The sequence below is a fragment of the Chinchilla lanigera genome, unplaced genomic scaffold, assembly GCF_000276665.1.
Source record: "Chinchilla lanigera isolate Chin_1 unplaced genomic scaffold, ChiLan1.0 scaffold00032, whole genome shotgun sequence".
Taxonomy (NCBI): domain Eukaryota; kingdom Metazoa; phylum Chordata; class Mammalia; order Rodentia; family Chinchillidae; genus Chinchilla; species Chinchilla lanigera.
The window spans coordinates 3,243,688-3,268,891 of record NW_004955433.1 but is presented as its reverse complement, the minus strand read 5'-3'; the positions used below and the strand labels follow the sequence as shown (position 1 = coordinate 3,268,891).

The following is a 25,204-nucleotide window of genomic DNA, read 5'->3' as shown; positions in this document are numbered from 1 at the left end:
GAAGGAAGGAAGGAAGGAAGGAAGGAAGGGGGAAGGCAATAAGTTAACCCTCATATATAATCTAAACCCTACAAAGTACTGCAATAAATGTGACCGATGGATGGATGAATGGATGGATGGACGGATGGATTGAAGGAAGGAAGGAAGGAAGGAAGGAAGGAAATAAGTTAACCCTCATATATAATCTAAACCCTACAAACTACTGCAATAAACAGTACATTATCTGGAAGTTCTCTGCTCATTAATATATAAGCTTTCCACTTCAGGATTCAGAAGAAAAAACATTCTAGATCTTTCTTTTCCTGAGTAAAAACTCCCTTGTACATCACCATCTTGTTATTAAGAAAAGCCTTTTGGGAAAGAGAAGAAAAACAAGTCACCTGAATGCAGACATTTTATTTGGTTAGATAAATTTCGGCCTTTCTTGGGCTTACCCAGATATCAGCTTTGGTGGTGATGGGTTTCCCTCCATAAAGGTTGATCATTTCAGGGGCTCTGTATGACAGAGTTGTATACCTGGTAGTAAATGAGTGAAATGAGGAGGAAATATTTAACAACAACAAATATAAATAGTTTATCTATAAAATAATACTAAAAAAAACTTTTAGGTCTAATAATACCATATAGAAACAACACTTGCTACACATGGTGGCACACACCTGTAATCCTAGCACTCAAGATGCTGAGGCAGAACGATCACTACAAGTGGCTAGCATGGGCTACATAGTGAATTCAAGCCCAGCCTGCACTACCTAAGGAGACCCTGCCTCAAAAACAAAAAACTAATTGAAGCTCATTGAAAACACAGGATTTAAACACTACAAAGTATCTACAGGAACTTTTATTTAAAAAATGTAGTAGCATCCTCAATAATATAAAGCTTGATTTTTATTATTAAAACCTTAAATAACAACCATTAGAAATAATTTTACTTAAATTTATGTGAAATAATTCAACCTGACTATAATCACCTTATCAAAATATTTTAATCTATCACAACTAAAATGTCTACATTCCCTAAAACTATACATTTATAAAAATTTGTTCTTACAAATGCTAGTATAATTCCTTACATGCAGTAGTAAATCATGTTTGTAACTTTTTTAAAACCATCTAGTAATGATATCTTTTTAAAAAATCTAGTAATGTGTAGTTATCATAATTCTAATTATATATTACATTTCACAAGTCTGCCCTCTAATACCAACTGCTACCATAAGCTATTTGTAATTAAAGGCACTGTAAATAAAAGTTTATTAATACAAAACCCTCAAATTCATTATGAACAGAATGTTTTAATGAAGCAGTCCTCCATCTCATGGTAGAAACTATCAGAATAGAGATAGACATGAAAAAGATTCATTCACACGTATTTTTTGAAAGTATAGTTTGCTTCAGTTTATTTTTATTATTTGAGATACTCTGTGTTTATAAATATATACATATAATATATATTTTAAGAAGTATCTCAAAACTCAACATGCTATCTTTTTTCCAAACACACTAGTGAAACAGTCTGAATGATACAACTACGACTAAGAGGAAAGATCTAAAACATCAGAATATAAACTGCATAACCAAAGGAGTTCTGTTCACTACTGTATCACAAGCACCAAGAACAGCCAATATTAGTTGGCTCTAAATAAATGCTTGCTAATCAATAAATGGCTAGCTCCTCAACTGAGTCCCAAAGGACAAGAACTCCAAAGTGAGCTCCTACTCATGAAAAAAATTTCCATCACCAGCAAAATTCAACTGAATCTCAACTATACTTCAAAATGAAACTGCAAGAAATAAAATGCCTAGCAAGATAGATACTTGCCGGAATTCTACAGCAGCCACTAAAAATCTCAACCAAGAAAAACAATTTTTAATTATAGGGATATACACATATCCCAAAAAGTCAATTCAATATTTTACTATTCGTGTGTTCTTTAGGACATAGATATTTACTAAGTCAAAAAGTAATTTTATGGAGTCTGACATAATCATGACAGGCTAAGAGTCTGACATAATAATCATGATAGGCCAAGAGTCATGAGAGAAATATGTAATCTAGAAATGCACTATATTATACCAATGGGCAAGAGTAATACTAGCACTACTTGAAGTCTTTATAAATATTGTAGTATAAATGATAGTTTCTAGGGCAGTAATGGCAAGCCTGTTAGAGCTTCAAAGATACAAACAGCCTGCTGTGGCACACATGCCATAGGCTCGCCACCTCTGTTCTAGATCACCTTAAGAATTTTGTGAGCAAGTGATCAAAGGCACTTTAGAAAAGGGAACTACTTAAAAATTCCTATACTAACACATCTTTTTGGCTTCTGTCTCATTTTATTAAGGTGATCTAAGACAAACTCTCATTTTCTAAACTTCATTTCTAACTAGAAAACAGTCAAGTTAAAAAAAAAGATCCTCATAGATACTCTAGCAAGCATAGAAAGTACAGGATTAAGAAAACATAAAGCACACATGATACATTCTTCCAGCAAGCTTCCCATCACAGCATTACAAAGTAAAAGTGAATTGATAACAGTCTTAATATTTGGCTTTTCATATAGTTTTCAATGAATATAAGTCAGTCTTTAATATTAAATAAGAAATACATGAATTCAAGTACCTTAATTTTTTCTTAAAAAGTACATGTGAATTAGTATTAGTAAAAACAAACACATTCACTGAACTCAATAATCACTTAAAATTCTCTATAAATGGTTCAGTTAATCACTACAGCTTACATTACAGGTTTTTTACAAATCTCTTAACAAGGTACATGGAAACTGCATTATAAAACACATTTCCTCCTGTCTATTCAGACATAAACTAACCATCAATTGTGGTACAGAAACTCTCTAAAGAAACTCACAGATGGAGCATCTACAATTTGTATTAACATAGCGGTCACAGACTCAACCAAGATTCCCATAAAACAAGATACAATGAAGATACTTACTTTTTAATTTCTTCTTCTACTACATTAACTCCATCTTTTTGAGGATTAAGAAATTTATTAGTGGCACTGCCAAAGTCACAAAGTACATAATTTCCACTGTCATTTAACAAAATATTTTCTACCTTAAGAAAACAAAATCAATAATTAGTATTTTCACGGTTAAAATTATCTTTTTTAACCATTTTACATTACCATTTTACAGAGTCTATACATTAATATATGTATATGTATTTATAAACACAGGGTATCACAAATAATAAGAATAAACTGAAGCAAAATATACTTTGTTGACTACATCTCTGAGATGAGAAAGTTGCTTCTCCCACTGTAGCAGATGTTCCTCCACTCCTAGTATACTTCAGTTTGTTAGCTGCCCAGGTAATAGTTCTAGTTACAGTTCCTGTTACTTTTGCTTCTTAGAAATGGCTGGTCACTGTGATGCATAGTGTAAGACCCAATCTCCAACTGACAAGCCATTCAGCCTCTGTACTTCCTTGTTTATCCTATATAAGCCCTAGACCACCAGAGATCAGGGCCTGATATTTTCAGAATGATCCCATTTAGTGCCTGTCAATGTAAAATAAATCTGCCTCCAAATCCAAGGTGTACTTCCATTGTTTCTGCTTGCAGTTACACCACCACAGAATAATCTGTGAAGGGGTCAAAAAACCCTGAGTCTTAAAAGCTGCCTTTATGAAACAGGAAGTAGTAGCAACAGAATTAAGCTTCTGTCTTTTTGCAAATCTCAATTTTTTCCTCATACTTCAGCTCACCTATAGACCAGTAAGTAGTTTTAAAAAAAAAAAAAATCTACCTCTAGTAAATTCCTACAGGTTAGTATACCTTATCCAACATGCCTGGGCCAGACGTGACTCAGCTATTGGATTTCTCTTTTAGAATACTTGCATATAAACACATAATGAGATATCTTACAGAAGAACTTAGGTCTAAGAACAAAATTCATTTTTGTTTCATATATTCCTTATGCAGGTAGCCAAATAAATTTTATTCAATAATTTTAGCACACCTATACTTTGACTGCAATCTATCACATATGGCCAAGTGTACAATTTTCCACTTGTGGCATCATGTTAAGCACTAAAAATATTTAGGATTATAGCATATTTCAAATTCTGGATTTTCTGATTAGGGATGTTTATAGTATCATTTTTATTTAAAACGCTGCACTAGCCAGGCATGGTGCTGCACACCTGTAATCCCAGAATTCAGGAGGCTGAGGCAGGAGGACCACTGAGTTAAGAGGCCAGCCTGGGCTACAAAATGATTTCAAGGTCACCTTGAATTGCACAGTGAAACCCTGTCTCAAAAAAAATTTTTAAATAATTTAAAAACCACTATACTGAAATAGAAAACTCTAACTTCATGCCTTTGGAGTTCAGAATTAGAATAAACAAACAAATTATGTTGACAGTTTTTTGAACTCTAGAATGTGATTAAGTACCCCAGTTTGTTACTTACTAGCATGTATAACCATGGATAATTTGTCTAACCACTCTTATAGTTCAGTAGTTTTCTTATCAATAAGATGGGGAAGACAGTATCTAGTGTATGGGATTCTTACGAAAATTAGATGAGTTAAAATATGTAAGTGTTTGGAACAGTGTCTGAAATACAATAAGAACTCAATAAAAGATTTTCAAATTATCTTATTTTAATGAAATAGCTTGGATGAATAATTCATTTCTTTTTATTCTGTCAAAATACTCATTAAAGCTTCTTTATGATCTTCTTTATACATTAGTTTCTTTAAAATTTTCCTTCTATATTTCATTTTAGTCAACTTTTTACAAGATTCATACAAGAAATCTACTTAAACATATTTGCATAAATTTACACATGTAAAAAGAATGAAGCATATAAAATACTAACTATACAAAACTATGCATTTTAATGTCTTTTCTGAATTTTAAATCAAGGAAACATCTAAAAGTATCAACTCTGTATGCAAAAAGTTCATGAGCTATAACAAACAGCACAAAAAAATCCTAGCAAATTATCAGAGGAAATACAAACGCTGCATAATCAAAAGAATTGAGATGAGCTATACTATTTACCCAAATTAGAGGACAGAAGTCTGAAGTCATGCATTTCAATACTGACTTACCTATTACCATTTCTCCTTGGAGAACGTTTTCATGAGTAACAAATCACACATTAAGAGATATCTTCTCTTTTAAGAGCATTTTATAATCACCCTGCATAAGCTTTTGTATCATCAGTAAGATTAATTCATTCATTCATTACGTAGTTAAAGAGACACTGCTATGTACCCAGCACTGATCTAACTGCTTGGATCAGCACTAAACAAGGAAAAAAATAAAATCCTTCCCTTACAGAATTTACATTCTAATAAAGAGGGGCAGACAATAAACGACAAGCATAATACATAAATTATACAACATCTTACCAATGAAAGATAAAACAGATATGCAGTAGGAATGTTAGGTCTGAATTATAAATAATGTGGGCCCAGATAGTAAATACCCTGAAAAGGTGAATCTGAGCAGATTTGAAAGAGGGGGTAGAGTAACCATGGGAATATTTAGTATAAAGCATTTCAAAAGTCAGATATGGTAGCACACTACTGTAATCTCAGCACTCAGAAGGCTGAAGCAGGAGGACTGCTATGAGTTTGACCCCAGCCTGGGCTACACAGTCAGTTCAAGACCAGTGAACTACTTAATGAGATCCTATCTTTAAAAAACAAAACAACAACAAAAAAGCATTTCAAGGAGAGTGGTGTGCTTTTTGTTCCTTCTTTTTGCCATTTTTTTTTTCTTTTGAAATGCTAGGGATCAAATCTAAGGCTTCACACATGTTAAGTAAGTAAGTGTGCTACCAGGAATCCAAACCACCAATCCAGGAAGAGTGATTTTTTTTTTTTTTTTTCTCAAATCTTTGTGTTTGTGGACATCAAAGAAGAAACCTGTTTTTTTGAGATGGTCTCACTATGTAGCTCAGGCCGGCCTTGAACTCGCTTATGTAGCCCAAGGCTAGCCTTGAACTCACAGAGATCATCCTGCCTCAGCCTCCTGAGCACGGGATTACAGGCATGTGCTACCACACCCAGCACAAAACATCTTTCTAAATGATGCATCTAGCAATGACATCACGAACATTCAATTTCCTTTGGGGATTTTCTCCATTGTAATATTTGATACCAAATATAAAGGTTGAGAGCCCACAAGAAGGTAAAATGAAGTGACTGCAAGATTACTGCTATCAAATTATAGTAAATCACAGAAAACTATAGTAAATTATAAATACATGGGAAAAGAGACTTACTTACAGTTTCTTCCAGTACCTCTTCAGAAAACCCTGAGTGCTTAACAAAGAGTACAAGAAAAGGTAGAATGCTACATTGGAAAAGAATAATATGGAAGGACACTCAACATGTTTCACTGACACTCATTTTTGTTCAAATGAAACCTTTTAAAGAAGTTTACTACGCAAAACAGATGCACAGTAAGGCCACCAAATCCACCTACACCATGGTAAAAATCCTAAAGGTCAAACACAATTTCAAATCCATAGCTAGAGCTGAACATGACCTCAGGAAATGCAGGAGAGATAGAAAAACCAGTCTCTGTGCTAGTAATAACACCTAGTTTAAGGCCAAGGATGAAGCTCTGTGACAGAGTACTTGCCTAGCATAGACAGGGCCTGGATTTAATTCCTAGTACCAAAGAGGTAAAACCTACTTTAGCCAAGGGTAGTCCAAGAAGATTTTAATTCCTGTGTCCTCAACAGGGAACACTGTTCACTGTAATTTCAGAGCCCACAGAAGACCACTCTGTTCTGAGTACTTCAAAGCTCTTACCTTCAGGTCCCGGTGAATGATTGGGGTCTTGCACTGATGCAACCTTGCAACAGCCTCACAGGTATCACAGAATATCTGTAGCACTTCTGCTTCTGTAAAACCTGTCTGCAGCTTCTTATTCATCTGATTCACTACCTGCCCAGCTAAACACAGAAATATTTTTAAGAGGATGCATTTTTAATAAATGAAGTTTCCTACCGAGAAAACAAACTTAAAAATGCTTTTAGGGTCTCAGGTAATCGAGAAATTGGCTTTTTCATAATTCTCATGTAAAGGGGCTTCAAGATACACATTTTACATCAGGCTGGCCTTAAACTATGTAGCCCATGGTCAAAGTCACAGCAATCCTCCTGCCTCAGCCTTCAGAGTGCTAGGATTACAGGTGTATGGCACGATAACCAGCTCAATATTGGCTCAAAATCACATTTTTAAACATTTTCAAATACCTGAAATTTCATTTTTTCTTACAATTCATGGCATGTTAGATGTGACACAACAGTTATTCAACACTATGCTATTTATTGCATAAACTGGCACAATGAGTAAGTTTCTGTTTTCATGAAATTTACAGTTTAAATCATACAAGCAAGCATAATCATAACGATATATAATAACAGTAGCAAGAGACCTTAATATAGAAAATCCAAATTAAATTGGTGAAGAAAGGGGAGGAAAAGGTGTCAGATCAGGCTCAACTCCGTCAGATGATTTATATTAGGACTGAAAGATCATTAGAAATTACTAAGGCCGAACTTTGGAAGTATGCTGTGCTCCTGACTGTAGTGTGTACGAACACCTCTGTGTGGCAGTTGGACGACTGTGTAACCTTTTAAAAGCCAGTGCTGGTATGATCCAGGAAAAGAGAAGATGAGGTGAGATGAAACTGATAAAGCAGACAGGGACTGGCCATGTTTTGTATTTTATTTTGAGAGAAGAGCCAAAGGAAATTTCTGATCTGATTTTTTTAAAAGATCTCCTTCATTATGGGGTAGGTAGGAGAGTCAAAGAGTGAAAGTGAAGAGAAGTGATAAAATACTAACAATACCATCTATGTAAGAAGTAACAGGCCAGAGCAGGGCATGGGTTTGCACACCTGTAATCCCAGCATGTAGTAGGCTGTTACAGGGAGGATCACTGTGAGTTCAAGGTCATGCTGAGCTACGTAGTGTGTTCCAGGCCAACCTGAACTACAAAGTGAGACTCTGTCTCAAAAAAAAAAAAACAAAAAACGAAGCAAAAAAGAAAAGAAAAAACAGACCAGAGGAATTTACTAGAATCACATAGCCACACATATGCCACTGACCCTAAGATTATTTACTTTAACTTGAAACTTTAACAAGTTGGATAAATGAATGTTTGCTACTTTATTACATGTAAGAAAGCACACACATACTTGTTCCCTTTATTACTATCTAAAGAACAATCTCTTCTGAAATGTTTTTTCCTTAGAATTTTAAAGCAAAAAGAACACTACATTCAATCTATGAAACCTTGGCTTTCATAAAACTTAGGGATCACTTGCTGAGGTGAACTCATGGCTGAGAAGTAACTGCTCAAGTAGCAAGCAACATCCTCTATTCCCTTGCCTGGTACATTTCAAGTCATGAATGGACAGAGACATAAGGTATAGACATTTCACAAAAGATGATCATAAACATTGGATTTCTGAAACCATGAAAGGGTATACTGGCTATGTAACACATTCTCCTACACTCTGTTCAGTTTTATCCCCACATAGTCAAAACCAATGTACCTTAAAACACACACACATATGTACACAAGCGCTCATACTCTCAAAATATATATAACACATAAATAATACATCTATAAGAAATATATATACATATGTAGTAGTTCCCTTACAAAAGTAAATTGCTGTTAAATAATTTTATGTAATTGGCTTTTATAAAGGAAAGTACGGGGAAAGCCTTTATTCTCCCACTCTCTCCCTCTACAAATCAATCCTCCCTATGAGGGAAAAAGAAACTCATCTAACTGATTCATCTGAGAAAAGGAACCGAGCATACTCCAGATTCCTTTCCTTAAGACATAACTGCCCATTCAGAGGATATATTCTGATATATACAGCAAACTTAGCTGGTTGCAGAAAACTTTTAGCATAACAGAGAAACCACAATAATAGGAAAAAAAATTAGAAAAAAAAATGTAAGGAAAAGAAAAAAAATATTTTAAGAACTAAAATGTATACCCAAAGACAACAAAAGATTTGCATCTACAACAAGAGCAAGATGTAGTTTAACAAAAGGCATTGAAAGAGTAAGAAAGTTGTTAGAAATTAAAGAGAGCAGAAATACAAAACTATATAGAAGAGCTGAAAGGAATGCTCCCAATGAAAGCAGAATTCTTGAAAAAAATCAGAAGATTGATCAAACTAGGAAGATGAACATATTAAACCATAAGAAATCCACAAAGAGAACAGAGAAAAATGGAATAAGAAAAAACGAGTCATGCACAAAAAAGCAAAAAGATTAGTATCAGTATCCCAGAGACAAAAGACAGATTCTAGGTAAAAGTGAAAAAGGTCACATTAAAAAAAAGTAAGGAACCACAGCACCCTCAGACCTCTGAATAATGCCTTCAAAATTCTGCATGTTTTATCTAAGCTAAATCCTTTCAGCCAGCCAAATTAACAATCAAATGTAGGTGTAGAATAAAGATATTGTAGGTTTCAAAAATATTTCCTTCCATGAACTACTGAAAGCTACTGAAAAACATACTCTACCGAAAGAGTAAAAACAAGGGGGAGGGTTAATCAGTAAGGAATACAAGTTAGAAGGAAGACAAGGAAAATTCCCAAAATTAAAAAATGCTGCATTCCACTGAGCACATAAACTGAAGTCTTCCCAAAAGATGTTTGTTTCTCAGGAAAAAAAATATTTCTTACCTTTCTTTGGTAGTAGTGCCATTTATTATTATTTTTTGTTTTATTTATCTTTTTTGGTGCTGCTGTTTGGGGTTTTTTGTTTGGTTTGGGGTTTTTTCTTTTTCTTTATAAAGATAAGGTCTCACTGTGCAGTCCACACTCGTTCTGAACTTACTATGTAGCCCAGGCTAGCCTCAAACTCATAATCTTCCTAACTCAACCTCCTAAGTGCTATTAAAGGCACATGCCTCCTCACCCAGCTCTTCTGTTTACAATCGTATTAGGTTGCTATGATTTCAAAATAGCTTCTTATAAATTACCTTTTCTGTAAACCTCATGTGTTTAAAAAACTAAGACGACACATAAAATTTACAAACCCTTACACTAAGAAAGAAGATTCAAATTCAAATCAGAGATGAAAATAGTCATCTGTAACTGACATCACAGAAATGCAAAGGATCGTTGGAGTATTATGATTAACTGTACACTGACAAATCTTATAATTTAAGAGAAATGGACAATTCCCTGTACATACATACACCTTACCAAGACTGAATCATGAAAAAATGGAAACCTCAAACTTAATTAATAATCAATGAGAAAATCAGTAATAAGAAATGTTCCATCAAAGAAAAACCTAGGGCCAGGCAGGTTTACTACTGAGCTCTACTAAAGAACTGACAATTAGTCTTTTTAAATTGTTTCCAAAAAATTGTACGAAGGGAAATCCTGTCAAACACATTCCTCAAGTCCAGCACTACTCTTACACCAAAACCAAACATGGACACAACAAAAAAGAAAACTGTAACTCATTGTCTTTGATGAACACAGATGCAAAAATGCTCAACAAATTAATAGCAAACCAAATTCAAAAAGAGCACTTTTTAAACAATTATTCACCATGATCCAAGGGGATTTGTCTCAAGAATGCACAATGGTTCAATCTACTCAAATCAATACATATAATACACATAACCACATCAACAGAGTGAAGAACAAAAATTATGCAGTCATCTCAATAGATGAAAAAATTAATGGTGAAGTTCATGAAAAAAACTGAACAAATTATGTACAGAAAGAACATATGTCAACATAATACAGGCCATTTATAATAATCCAACAGCTAACATTATATTGAACAAGGAAAAGCTGAAAGTTTTCTAAGATCTGGAACATGACAAAATGCCTACTTTCACCAGGTTTATTCAACACAGTACGAGAAGTCCTGGCCAGAGCAATCAGGCAAGATAAGAAATAAAGGAAATACAAATTAGAAAAGAAATCAAACTGTCACTGTATATGAAATAATCTTACAGAAAACTCCCAAGATTCCAATAAAAAACTATTAGAATACATGAATCCAGCAAAGTTGCAGGAAACAAAAATCAATATATGTAAGTCAGTAGTATTGCTATACATCAAGTGAAGTATCTCTAAGTGAAATCTAGAAAGCAATCCTATGTACAACAGCTACAAAAAATAATAATAATACACCTAGGGATAAACTTCACCAAAGAGGTAAAAGGATCTCTACAATAAAAGCTATAAAACATTGATGAAAGAAATTGGAGAGGACACAGAAATGTAAAAATATCCCATATTTCTAGAACAGAAGGATCAATACTGTTAAAATGTTCTTAGTATTCAAAGCAATCTATGGACTTGATTCAATCCTTATTAAAATGTCAATGTCATACTTAAAAGAACTAGAGAAAAATCCTAAAATTTTTATGGAACAGCAACAAAAGCTAAACAGCCAAAGCCATCTTGAGTAAACAGAATGAACCAGAAGGCTATAGAATCTGACCTCAATAGATACTAAGAAGCTGTAGAAAAAAAACAGCATGCTATATTACCAATAAAAATACACATAGAAACCAAGCAACAGAACAGCCTTGACATGAATTCAACCCTCACTAAGCCAGCTGAATTTTTACAAAGGTACCACGAACATATCAAGGCGAACATAATGACTTTTGCGCTAGGCATGGTGGTGTACGCCTATACTTCCAGCACTCAGGAGGCTGAGGCAGCAGGACTGCCACAATTTCGAGGCCACTGGATGCTACACAGTGAGTTCAAGGCCAAACTCAACTACCTAGTGAAAAAAGCCAACAAAGCAAAAAACAAACAAAAAACTTTTCAATAAACAGAACTGGAAAAACTGGGTATCCATAGACAAAATGAAATTCAACCCCTCTCACTACTTACAAAAATCAGTTCAAAATGGATTAAAGACTTAAATGTGAAACCTGAAACAATCAAAGCACTAAAACATAGGAAAATGCTTCAAGGCACTGGAATAGGCAAGGATTTTTTTGGAAGAAGCTTCAAAAGCACAGGAAAAAAGACCAAATAGATAAATAAGACCACCTCAAACTAAAAACACTTCTCAACAATAAAAGAAATAATCAACAGAGTAAAGGAACATACAGGATAGGAGAAAATATCTGCAAACTATTCATGTGACAAGGAGTTAATAGTCAGAATACATAGAGAACTCCAAAAACTCAATACTAAACAAACAGGCCGGGTGCAGTATCCCAGCATTCGCTGAGGCAGGAGGATCACTGTGCATTCCAGGCCAGTCTGGGCTAAATAGTGAGTTTAAGACCAGCCTGAATTACAGAGCAAGACTGTCTCAAAAAAGACAAAAAACAAAACTAAACAAACAAAAAAGTAACCTGATTTTAAAGTGGGTAACAGATCTAAATAGGATTTTTCAAAAGCAGACAGGCAAATGAACAACAGGTATATGAAAATATGTTCAACATGACTAAAATGCAAATCAAACCTACAATGAGATTATCACTGTACTCCAGTAAGAAAGGCTATCATCAAAAAGACAGAAAGGACAAGTGCTGGTGGGGATATGGAAAAAAGAGGAAACTTACACCTTACTATGGCTATTACGGAAAACACTATGGAGGTTTCTCAAAAAAAAATAGAGCTACCAGCCAAACATGGTGGCACATACTGAAAATCTCAGATACTTGGGAGGCTGAAGGAGGAAGATGACAAGCCCGGGCAAACTGAAAAGATCCTGTCTCAAAATAAGGGCTTGGGATGTAGCTCAGTGATACAGTGCCCAAATATCCCCTGTACCACCAAATGAAAGAATGAATGAAAAGGCTAGTAGAGCTCAGCCCCCATGGATTTAATCCCCAGTGCCACAAAGAAATAAAAAATAAAAATAAATAAAACTACCACATCACCCAGCAATTCCACTCCTAGGTACAGACTAAAAATAAATGGAATCAGTCATGTCAAAGAGACATCTGTGCCTCTATGTTCACTGTAGCACTATTCACAATGGCCACATCTTGGAAAAACCATCAAGTGCTGAACAGATAAAGAAAATGTGGCATATGTACACACCTAGTCAGCCACCTCAAAAGAATGGAATCCCATCATTTGTCACAACATGGAGGGAACCAGAGATCACTATGTTAAGTTAAATAAACCAGCTACAGAAAGGAGTACCAAATTACCTCACTCACGTGAAATCTAAAAAAGCTGATCTCATGGAAGAGAATGGTGGTTGATCAGAGGCTAGAAAGAATACAGAGAAGGGGAGGTAAGATGTCTAATGCATACTCAGCTGTAGTTAGATAGAAGGCAATGGTGGTGGCATGCTACTCCACAGAAGGTGACTACAGAGGGCAACTCTTGTATGTGCTGTATAGTTCAAAAAGCTAGAAGAAGGATTTGGATGTTTTTACCATAAAGAAGTAATAAATGCCTGAGGAGACAGATGTATGTAACAAGATCACACAGCATGTATCAAATATCACAGAACCCAACTAATATGTACAACTGTTATGTTTCCAGGTATCAGTTTAAAACAATTTAAGAAAGGAAGTTACAAGTCAGGGACTATTAGTCAATACTAATCCAACTACTAACACCATACATGCTGGAGTTTAGAAAAGTGATAGAGTAAAAAAAATCAGTATCTCTTCTAAAAATAAGTATAGTGCTTTATAATAAACATAAGCTAAAAAAAGAAATGTTTATCTAATATTATATACAGAATAATTATGAATACATCACAATAAACATTATAAGATTGGCTTCATTTTGCTTCATCTTTTCCTCTTAAGACTGGTATGAATGATACAGTATTTTCTCTACCATTCTCACTACTGTCGTATCTTCCTCCAACCTTAGAAAACTACAAGAAATCCTGGAAATGTAAGTAGTGATCATGAATGTCTTAATGAAAATCTAAATATAAACCAGAGCTCCCTAAAATCCAACTTAACCAAATACAGCCTGTTTTTTTTTTAAAAAAAGGAAGTCTGCAAAAAACTGATTCATTGCCTCCTTCCGCCACATTAAATTTTTAGTCAGGGATGATTTTTATAATGTATAGGCATGCCACGCAAGTAAATATTTCTTTCAAATATCACATTAGATCCAAATCAAATGTGGTTTTCTCTCTTCTGATATTTCCAAGTGAATCTCAGAAGACTACATATACAAGTTTATTCAGAATGGAGATCAAAATGTAGCCTCTGAATTTACAAAATTGAACACACTTACACAGCCTGAAAATTTTTAAAACACTACTAATGACACATCAGGCTCTTGGTGAGATTACACAAGAATTGTACACAGGATGGGAATCTAGTTCAGTGGCAGAGCACTTGCATAGCATACAAGAGGCCCTGTTTGACACACAGCACCACAAAAAAAAAAAATTATGGAGAAAGCAAAAAATTTACCTTATCTGCTTAGACTTCCTGTTTTCAACCTAACAGTACTTTAACTTGCCACTTACATGTTTATGTCATTATTATAGCCACTATGTCTAGGTTTTAAATAATTTTTAAACAGCATTCCTAAATAAATAACTAAACCTGAAATTGCAATGATAATTGCCCCAAATAAGGCTAACAGCTGTTCTAGGAGAAGCCAAGAAACCTAGTAACCTATTTTAAGAGGCAGTTTTTTAGTATAACACAATTACAGATACTTACCTCGACAATACTCCATTAAAATAAGCACTTCCCATATATTATCACTAATTGAATTAACAGCACAGTCTAAATAACCCACGATGTTTTTGTGACCAGACAGCTCTTTCTGTAAAAAAAAAAAACAAAATTTTTAAAACTGCAAAATATATATTTTAAACCTATATCACTAGCAATGGTTTGAAATCTAAATTAGTGTATTTAATTAATTTCTAGAAGAATTTGGTATGAGTATGGAATGTGACATATTCCAATCAGTCAAAGGCTTCAGTGGTTCCAATGCAAAGTTTAACTGCATATGAATGTCATTTTCTCATTTCTTACCATTTTTCTGTCAGTTCTCTTATCAAAAATGTTTTTAAATTCATATTTAAAATGAGAAAATGGTTCACTCAAGTTTCCCAAAGCAAACGTAGTTAAATGGTTCTCTGAGACTCAAAACTAAAATACTAGAATTCTTATTTATATTTATTTGTATCTTTTGAAGGGCTTTTTTTTTTTTTCATTTTGTTTTGGCATTGGTTTTTTGAGACAGTATCTCACGATGTAGTTCAAGCAGGCCTCAAACTTATGGCAACCCTCCTGTCTCCCCAGTGCTGGTTATGTGTACCTTAAAAGGAATTTAGCACTAATGTTAATGAAGTAACAATTCTACTCTTATTGTTTTTCCTGTAATATACTGCAATGTATATGCAGCTATTTCGTGGATTTATGGAACGTGTACTTTTTACCTAACTAGTGCTAAAAAAGACTGATAAAAGAAAACCACATACAACGTCAATAATATGAGTGCAAGGAAATAAAGTAGCAAATCTGAAACTTTGTTTCTAGTACAAGGTAATCATAAGCAAATTTGTTTCTAGTACAGGACTGGAGGTTACAAATAGGGCTAGGCTGGGCTCAGTGGTGCACACCTGGAACCCCACATAACTCAGGACGCTGAGGCAAGAGGATCATAAATTTGAAGCCAACCTAGGCAACTTAGAAAGACTGTCTCAAAACACAAAATAAAAGGACTGGGATGTAACTCGGTGGTAGCGTGCTTGCCTAGTATTCTCGAGGTCCTGAGTTCAATTCCCCAGCACAGCACAGCAAACCATGGAAGAAAAAAACGTAACCAGATCTACTAGGAAACTGCATACTATTTTTAATGAACCTACAACCACTATCATTAATAAACCTAAATGTAACTGTGCTATGCAATTTGAGATAAAGGGTAATGATCACTGAATATGTGAGGAGTTTATAAATAAGTAACACATAGTGGGAGATGGGCCATCAAAAATAGTTGGAAGACTACCACTCTAAAGAGCTAATCTCTTCCTAAAATATCCTGTTAAAAAGTATAGAATTTGGGTGCTACTGCTACTATATTTTAAACAAAATTACACAAATTCTACTGAAAGGAAGAATTATGGTACAATATACAGTATCTAAGATCCAGTTAAAGCACTTAGATCTAAGCTTCACCATTATGTTGGGGAAAATCTTTTTCATCATTCTGGCTAATATATTACCTTCAAAAAGCCCAAAAGCCCAGTCACCTCTAACCTAGTTAGTAACAGGGATAATAAAAGCCAAATTCAGAAAAGTCACATTGTTTAAAGGTACTTATCTTCCGTCAAAATGTATGATGCTAAAGAAGCTAATACAAAGTAAAAAATTCCTGTTAGCAGTTGGATAAGTAGGTCTGCCATTAACAAAAAGTAGTGGCAAACATGAGGAAAATACATTATTGGCAATAAAATAAAACATTCCAGTTACTATGAAAAAGTCGGGTAGTTCCTCAAGAAGTTCAACATAGAATTACCACATGATCTAAGAATTACATTCCTAAGTACATACCCGAAGAACTAAACTAGGTACTCAAACAAATGCAGGTACACACATTCACAGTAGCATTCACAATTGCCAAAACAGAAACGGCCCAAATGTCGACCACACAGCTAATAACTGAGAATAAATACCTACAATGAAATATTATTTAGGAGCCGGGGATATAGCTCAGTAGCACAGCGCCTGCCTCGCAAGGGCGAAGTCCTGAGTTTGATTCCCAGTACCAAAATGATATATATACAGTGTGTGTGTGTGTATGTACATATATATAGTTATTCAGACACAAAAAGGTACTGCATACTGATGTACACTACAGTGCAGCTTAATCTCAAAAACATCATGCTACATGAAATCACAGGTCATATATTGTACAACTTCATTTATAAGAAAAGGTTTTGAAACTAGACAGAGGTGGTGGTTATGAAGCACTATGAATATACTATCGAATTGTTCATATTAAAAGTTAGTTTTATATTATATGAATTTCACCTCAATAAGACAAAAACTGTGTGTGTGTGCGTGTGTGTAGGATATAAAAGTAAATGACCCACGGTAGAAAATGAAGAAAAGTAAGAACAAGTCATCCAAAGGAATAAAAACTAACAACACTAGGAGAGATGAAAATTTTTATTTTGTAATTTATTTTTAACTGTTTCATTAACTCACTGGTGTTTAATGACCTAATATAATATTTTACTTTCCCTAACATTTAAATTTTCCCTTGCAGAAAAACATGTCATAAATTGCAGAGCTTATAAGAAAAACCTTACAGTATGATTTTTTAAATGAAGAATAAAGTAATTGTTGTTTGTGAATCTGAATACATACTGTAAATGCATAAAATACACACAGGAATAGTAACCACCAAATTCAGGAAGGTGGTTTCCTTCTGGATGAAAAAACAGTGCACGGCAACAGTTGGGGAGGAATACAGAGAAGGCTTCAACAATACCTGTAAGGTTTTCTTTCTTAAGCTGGATGATGGGTAAACTTGTTATTTATTATATAATTGTTTTTTCTACACTTAAAATAATTCAGTAATTAAAATGAATTTAAGAAAAAAGAGCCTGGCATGGTAGCACATGCCCACAATCCCAGCATTTTCGGAGGCTCGGCAGGAGAAACACAATTTAACAATGTAGTGAGATCCTGTGCCAAAATAAAAAAGGATGAGGGTATACCATGTGCAAAGGCCTCTTGGATCAACCTCCAACACCACCACCAAAAATAAAGGGTGGGAACTTACCTGCTGCCTATTGAACCTACAACAGGGAAAGGGAAGAAGAGGAAAACAAGGCAGCTGCACTTCATCATAAGTAAGGCTGTAAGAAATGAAGAACGTATTTCCAGACAATTTTTCAATGTAACAAACTTCAAAGGTTTTCTAAATGTGTATAAGCCAATACTCAATTTGCCTAAAAATACTACTCTTCACTTACCATAATTGTAATCTCCCTTTTGCAAACGTTGAGGTCTGACATGTTATTGACATACATTCGCTTCAGTGCACATCGGATTCCACCATGAGTTCGCACTAGGAAAACTGTGGAGAATCCACCTAGAACAAGTACAAATTAATTTTTAAAAAATCAAACTATTGTCAAAATCGTGTAATACCATTTTGGAACTTAGTATCAGAGGAAAATAAATAATACTGTACTCAAACAAAAATACAGAAAGCAGCTAATCAACTGAAAGCCAAACACTGGTTTCCCGTCAATCTCTAAGTAGCACTCACAGGATAATATACTTCTTAAATGAGCATACTTTCCTGTACAGGCCAATATACTACAAGTTCACTTTTAGGAATTACTTGTTATGCAGTATACAGAAAATATCACTACACTGCCTACCCTTCCCACTCATCCCTTTTTGTGATGACAAAACACTGTATTTAATATGAGACATCACTGAGCACTGATGGCTGGAACTCTCCCTCAGATCCAGGAGATGAGTCAATACTGTTGTGAGCCAATCTTGGGAATCTCATTTCCCCATATCATTAACTGATTTACAACCTACTGAATTCATAACCAGTTCTGGCTAATGCGACATAAGGTAAAGTCTCCTGGAATTGCTGGTAAAGATTTTCCAACCAGATAAAAGGACGTAACAACTAAGACCCTCTCTTCCTTCTTGCTTCTGGATTTTATTGTGTAAGAATTTATGATGCTTAGACATACTGCAGCCAACCTATGGATATGCTGAGCAACCCAGAACACTGACAGTTGAGCTAATGAATAGGCAACCTTCCTCCAGAATTGAAGTGAGATGCAAATAAGCCCATTATTTGGACATTCTGTTAACTGCGCCTGAGAAAGCATCATACCAAAAGTATCACAGCTAGATAGGTACTGAAAAGAACAATTATTTCTGTCGCATCTAAAAAAGAAAGATTTCTACCTAAGTTTCCCAAACTCATCTTGGCAGAGAATATACTTTAGCTATTCTTCCTTTTTTTTGATTTTTTTTTTTTTTTTTTTTCAGACAGGGTCTCGACATGCAGTTCAGGTTGGCCTTGAAATCACTATGTAAGCTCAGGCTGACCTCAAACGTGCAGTGATCCTCCTGCCTCAGCCTCTGCCAGTGCAAGGAATACAGGTGTGTACCACCACATCCAGCTTATTTTTAAAAGGGTGTATATTGTGCTTGCTTCAGCAGCATATTTACTAACTTGGTTATAATTTTAATTAATTTATAGTCTTCATAAAGCAGCATCCTGAGCATTAAATCATCTGAACTGTAGTTCAATAAAAAGCAAAAGAAAACTATTAAAGACTTTTAAAAAAGGAAAAATAGCTCCTAGGATTCTCCAGAATCACAACATATTCATTCCAGATTTTCCATATCCTACAATTACAGCCAAAAGAAAATGCAAATTCCTATCTATAGAATAACAAAAGAAAAAAATCCTAGCTGTTATAGTAAGCAAGACTATTCCAAAATCATTGTCTTAAAGAAGTGATCAACAGAAGAACTAGAATAGGTTTTGGTCCTGTTCACTAACAGTAAATACCATGGCATAAGAGATTTTGAAGCAAGAAGTACTGCTGGATGTATAGTAGTTTCTTCTTATCCACAGTTTCACTTCCCATGTTTTCAATCGCCTTTGGGAAACTGTGGTCCCAAATATCAAACAGAAAATTCCATACAGTTCATAAGCTTTATATCACACATCATTCTATAAAGAGTGATGAATCTCATGCTGCCCTCCTCCACCCACGCACAGGATGTGCATCATCCCTTTTTCCAGCATACTCACACTGCTACTCAGTTAACCAGCCAACTCCATTAGTAGAACAACTGCAGAGATAGCCAATATTTGTGTAAAATCAGCCCTTATTTTATTACTTAATAATGGCTCCAGAGAGAAAGGGTAGATACAAGGAAGCCCCAGGGCATAAATACAGAAGAGCAGATAAACTCTGCTACTAGGGCACAAAGGGAAAACACACACACAGCTTAGTACTGTTCTCAGTTTTAGGTACTCACTAAGGGTCTTAGAGCATATTCCCATGTATAAGTCAGGGTTAATGTAAATGGAAGACAGAGTAATGCCTAGTAAGTAGGTAAACAGTATTACTTGGCGAATAAATTGACCAATGAAAGGAGTCTGCGGGGCTGGGGATTTAGCTCAGCGGCAAAGCGCCTGCCTGGCAAGCACAAGGTCGTGAGTTCGGTTCCCGGTACCGGAGAAAAACCAAAAAAAAAAAGAAAGGAGTCTGCTTTTTTTCCCTGAAAATCAAGCATGGAAAGGGAGGAGGAAGGTATTTGAAGTAAATCAGTGAATTAAATACTAACTCCCATCATTACTAATTATGTGACCACAGGCATATAAACTTCTGAGCCCTGATTTCCTCATACATTCAGCATAGATAAGAAGATCTCTTAATAGGACTGTTATAAAGAATAAATGTAGTTGTGTGTGTACCAGCCCATTTCATAAAGGGGAGCTATTGCAATTTTTACTACTATTATTGTGGTGTTATTACTAATACTGCTTCATCTTCAAAGACCAGATTTAGAATACAAATTCTAAAGACTACAAAGAATAGAAATAAACACATGGGCTTGATAAACAAGATAATATAAACACAGCAATATTTAAGGAGACTATTTTTACTGCTTAAATATGCCCAATCATTTAAGAAATATCCACCTGGGCTGGGATGTATGTAGCTCAGCAGCACAGTACCTGCCTGGCAAGTGTGAAGCCCTGAGTGTAATTTCTGGTACCAAAAAGAAAATAGAGAAAAAAAAAGTTATAAGAAATAGCCACCTAACTGGATACTTCAAACCCAAAATCCACTTTATAAAATAATAGTTCATTTTAAAGATTTGGATATTCAAGGTTATTTTAACATGAAGGTTAAAATAATAGGTTTTTTGTTTAACATACTTCACTTGTATGATCTCTTTTAAGTCTGTATTTAAAAGAGTAACTTTCACTAGAACTATTATAAACTGCTAAATTAGGTAGAAATATTATAGGCAGTCAGAGAGGGCTGGGCCAGAGATGGAGGGAGATCAGTTGGAGGCCAAGCCTCAAGGTAACAAAAAAAAGGCCAGGCCTACATACTCCACAAGGGATGAAATAAGTGGTAACACCCGCTCTAAAAAACTCTACATAGGCATCAATCACCTCAGTAGGCAAGCAAGACACCCCCAGATCCATCAGCTACCTGAGAAGTTCTTTGTTCTTTCCATGCACACTCGCTACACCTGTGACTTGCTTCCCCACTGGATCAATATTACCTAAGTGGCTATACTTATACTCTTACTGGTTGATCATAGCTGTAACCTAAGTTGTACCCACATGGTTGTGCTCTATAAAACTTCTCCTGAGAAAAGGAGTCCTCGGGCAAACCACTTTCTGGGTGTCCCCTTCTGTTCCTCTCAGGCAAGAGCTTTCTATGTCTCAATAAAGTATTTCCAACTCTTGGGGCTGGGGATTTAGCTCAGCAGCAAAAGCGCCTGCCTGGCAAGCCCAAGGTCGTGAGTTTGGTTCCCGGTACCGGAAAAAAAAAAAAGTATTTCCTACTCTTAATCTCCACTGTGCCTAGAATTAATCCTTCAATTTTAGAGAACACAAACTCAGCATATCAGACATCTAACAGGTTGGGAGTTGTATTTTCCTTCTATCCTATTTGGAGGTTCTGGTATCATTTTCTACATCAGAATCATTCAAAATAATGTCTAAATGAATACCTCCACTGAACAGTTTAGGCAATAAAAGCCTAATAGCATGTTATGTTTAAAATCTATTACTGTGACTCTATTATCACAATATAAGAAAAACAAATGGCACACACCTCTAATCCTAGCTCCTTAGAAGGCTGAAGAGGAGGATCGCAAGTTTGAGCCCAGCCTGGGCAACTTAATGAGAACTTGTCTCAAAATATAATAAAAAAACTGGGGATGAAGCTCAGAGGTAGGCCACCTACCTTGCACACACAAGCCCTAGTTCAATTGCCAGTACCAGAAAATAAAACAAAACAAAAAATAGAGATCTGACCTTTTGTCTATAGTCCCTGACACAGATTTTCAAAAAAAAAACTGGAATTCGAAACTGAGACATGTCAGTTTTATCCTATGAATTGATTCACCAGAGCCCAACAAAGATTCAGAATGACGGCTGTTCACCAGAAAAACTGACTAGATGCATAGAATTTTCAGGCCAATCCCTGGGACCTCTGGGCATGGGAGAGGAAGTACAGACTGAGATCAATCACATGGTCAATAATTTAAGCAACATGTAGGGAAGCCTCAATAAAAATTACCAAGTATGGAAGTTCGGAGAGCTTCCTGATTGGTAAACATATTGATAGGCTAGGTGAGTGGTATACCTTGACTCCACTGGAACAGAAGCTAGTGTACTTTGGAACCTTCAAAATCTTGTGCCTTTTATAATAAGAAGATAAGTGCAGTACCTTTCTACGTTTGGTTAAGTCATTACAACAAATTATCAAACCTAAAAGAGGGTAAAAGTTTGTAGTTAGACTACGGGTGCCTGCGACATGCTTCTGGGCTGACACAGAAGCAGCCCTGTGTGTCTGAGACAACTGGTCCGTGGGGTCTGTAGTAACTGTGGGTGATCAGTATCAGAACTGGATGGAACTTCTGGCACCCAACTGGTGTCAAAAAATCATTGTTGGAATACATCTTACATATCTAGAAATATAGTTATGGGTTAATTTTATTTCTCATTAAAATATATGCCATCAAAAAACAATTAAGAACCTTTACATCAATTTAAATCTAGTATCTTTAGATATTAAAAGTCAATTACATCAATGCACTGCATAATCTGATTAAATTCTAGTATAAAAAAAAGTGTTTCTGGTGAACTATCTGGAAGTAAGTTAACAATGTGTCACTTTACTCATTAATAACAGGTACCAAATACAAACATCTTAAACATGTATATATTATCCTATATAACTATAGTATCTCTGTACCCTCTAAGAAAATGAACAAGTCTTCTAATGCATTCATTCAAAATTACACACACATTGCAAATATGTATAGAGGAAATAAGGCAAAATGTTATTTTGTGTATCTAGATGATGAGCATATGCTTATTCACTGAACAATTCTTTCAACTTTTCTGTATACTTTGCAATTTTTGATAATAAACTTGGAAACAAAAGAACATGAAACAGTATGTTTTTCTCCAGGTGTTTCCTTTTTGGCTATCCAACCTTACCATCGAAACTGAGAATTATTATTTCATAAGAAAGACACAGCTGCTGATTATCCACACTAAAGTTCCCCAAAGGCACCTTAAGTCTCTTGCTACAGAGAATGTTTACAGTATCCTAGAGACCCACATACAGTCCAACAACCCAACACACAAAACAAAGCATGAAAGACTGGCTTTTAGTGGTGTTTATACCTATTAAGTTTGTTTTCCTAAGGAGCAGAAGAGAGATGGGAAGAAAGGATAAAATGACATGTGGTCTTTTTTTCTCTTCATTGTGTATATCAGCAAAACAGAAATTATCAAGTTGTCATCATCTTTCAGCTTCATCCACTGCTAAGGAAAGCAATGTGATCTGAAAGCTATCTTCACAATAAGTGGAATAGGCACTTACATGCTTGTGTGCTTTGAGCCAGAGGAAAATTCTTCCTAGCCAAAGAACCATCATACATCCGAGCTCCACTGCTTTAGGTTAAATGAATGAATCCAAAAGCTTCTCTGAAAAGTGATTACTAACTTAAATTCTTTCAAAAGTGACTCTATCAATAAGCACTACCTAATACAGGGCAAAGAAAGAATGAGTACATTGATTGGAGGAGTGGTAAAAAGAAAATAAATGTATTACTTAATTCTCCTAACATTATGAAGCATTTATCTTTACCTTGTTCTCATTTTATGGATGAGAAAAAACTAAACATTGAGAGGTAAACAGTCTAACAACACAAGTCTGGAAAGAAGGAGTCAAAAAGTTATTTCCCCCTGTAACTCTCATGTTCTAATAATTTTTACATTCCACACCAATCCTTCTTAGCGCTGTGCCAGAAGAAAAGTCTAGAAGTGTAGTATAATTACAGTTAGGACCTGGGGATAACCAAATTAAGCTGGAACAAAGGGAAATTGGAGTAATCAGGAGAGAACAACAGTCTTTCCAAAATTTTCTTTTTAATAGACCCTCTCTAGGTAGCATTTCTTATGTATGAAGAAGGCTGAAGCCCAAACCATGTTTAATTGAGATTATGCAGTGCATTTAAAAAGTGTAGTAATAAAAAGCATTTAATCTCTGATTCTTCATTCCCTTACTATTACCTACATTTCTTATATACTAGACAAATTCTGAAAACAGAATTTCATTTATCAGGTAAATCATTTTTAATTATATGACAGACTATACTCTTTTGGTTCCAGAAAAAAATACTCTTAAATTTGCCAATGAAGTATTATTACTTCAAATATAGGTTCTTATCTCTTTGGAGAATACCTGCCTCCTACAGTTAAACTGAAGTAATTCATTTAGCTCCATTAGCAGCACCCCCCCTCAAAGTGTAGGATTACTTTTATTTAAAAAAACAAAAGCAGAACTTGAAAAGGTACGTGGTAACTGAACAGGATAGTAAGGTAGAAAAAGTTCAAGCAAGATGCAGAGAATAAAACTTGCAAAGGGATGAGTAATTTACACTCCCAGAGCACCTATTCTAAGACAAGCATCATTTAGTCACTCATTCATTCAACAAATATATATTAAATGCTCATAATGTGTCAAGCATTTAACCTACGTAGAAGGAGCAAAACTACCTAGAACTAAATGAGAGAACTACCCTTGTGAGCTTTTATTCTAGAGTTATTGAAGGTAAGCAAATAAAAAGTACGCTACACAGAACACAGTGATTAAGTCCTTAGAAGGAAAAAAAATTCAACTGGAGAGGGATGGTGCACTGGAAAACTACACAGGGAGAACACTGGGCGCAGCTGAAGTGTTCCACCTATGCTCATGGGGGGAAACATGCGAGCTGACTGTGAGTAAAGAAGGGAGGAAGGGCTCCCGCGTCGGGTTCGGAGCGGCGGCGGAGCGGCGGAGCCGGCAGGCACGCGGCCGCCCTGGCCCTCGGAAGGAGGACTTCGTGCCGCTGCCGACAGATGTGCTAACTGCTGGGACATATGGTGAACAAGACAGGCCTAACAGTGTTCCAGGAGCGGCTAGACACCTGGGCTCGAGTCTGTGCTCGCCCAC

At 35.4% G+C, this 25,204-nt stretch overlaps 1 protein-coding gene across 1 annotated transcript in view; it reads right to left on the bottom strand.

The window, feature by feature from the left end:
• Positions 1-25,204, bottom strand: part of Bmp2k (BMP2 inducible kinase) — a 120,177-nt gene that overhangs the window by 58,797 nt on the left and 36,176 nt on the right. Inside the window, exons 3-7 of the mRNA XM_013516102.1 lie at positions 17,936-18,054; positions 14,664-14,769; positions 6,798-6,940; positions 2,957-3,078; positions 435-516 (exon numbers count right to left, since the gene is read on the bottom strand). Of these exons, the coding sequence (XP_013371556.1) occupies positions 435-516; positions 2,957-3,078; positions 6,798-6,940; positions 14,664-14,769; positions 17,936-18,054 (572 nt within the window). The remainder of the gene's footprint in view (positions 1-434; positions 517-2,956; positions 3,079-6,797; positions 6,941-14,663; positions 14,770-17,935; positions 18,055-25,204) is intronic.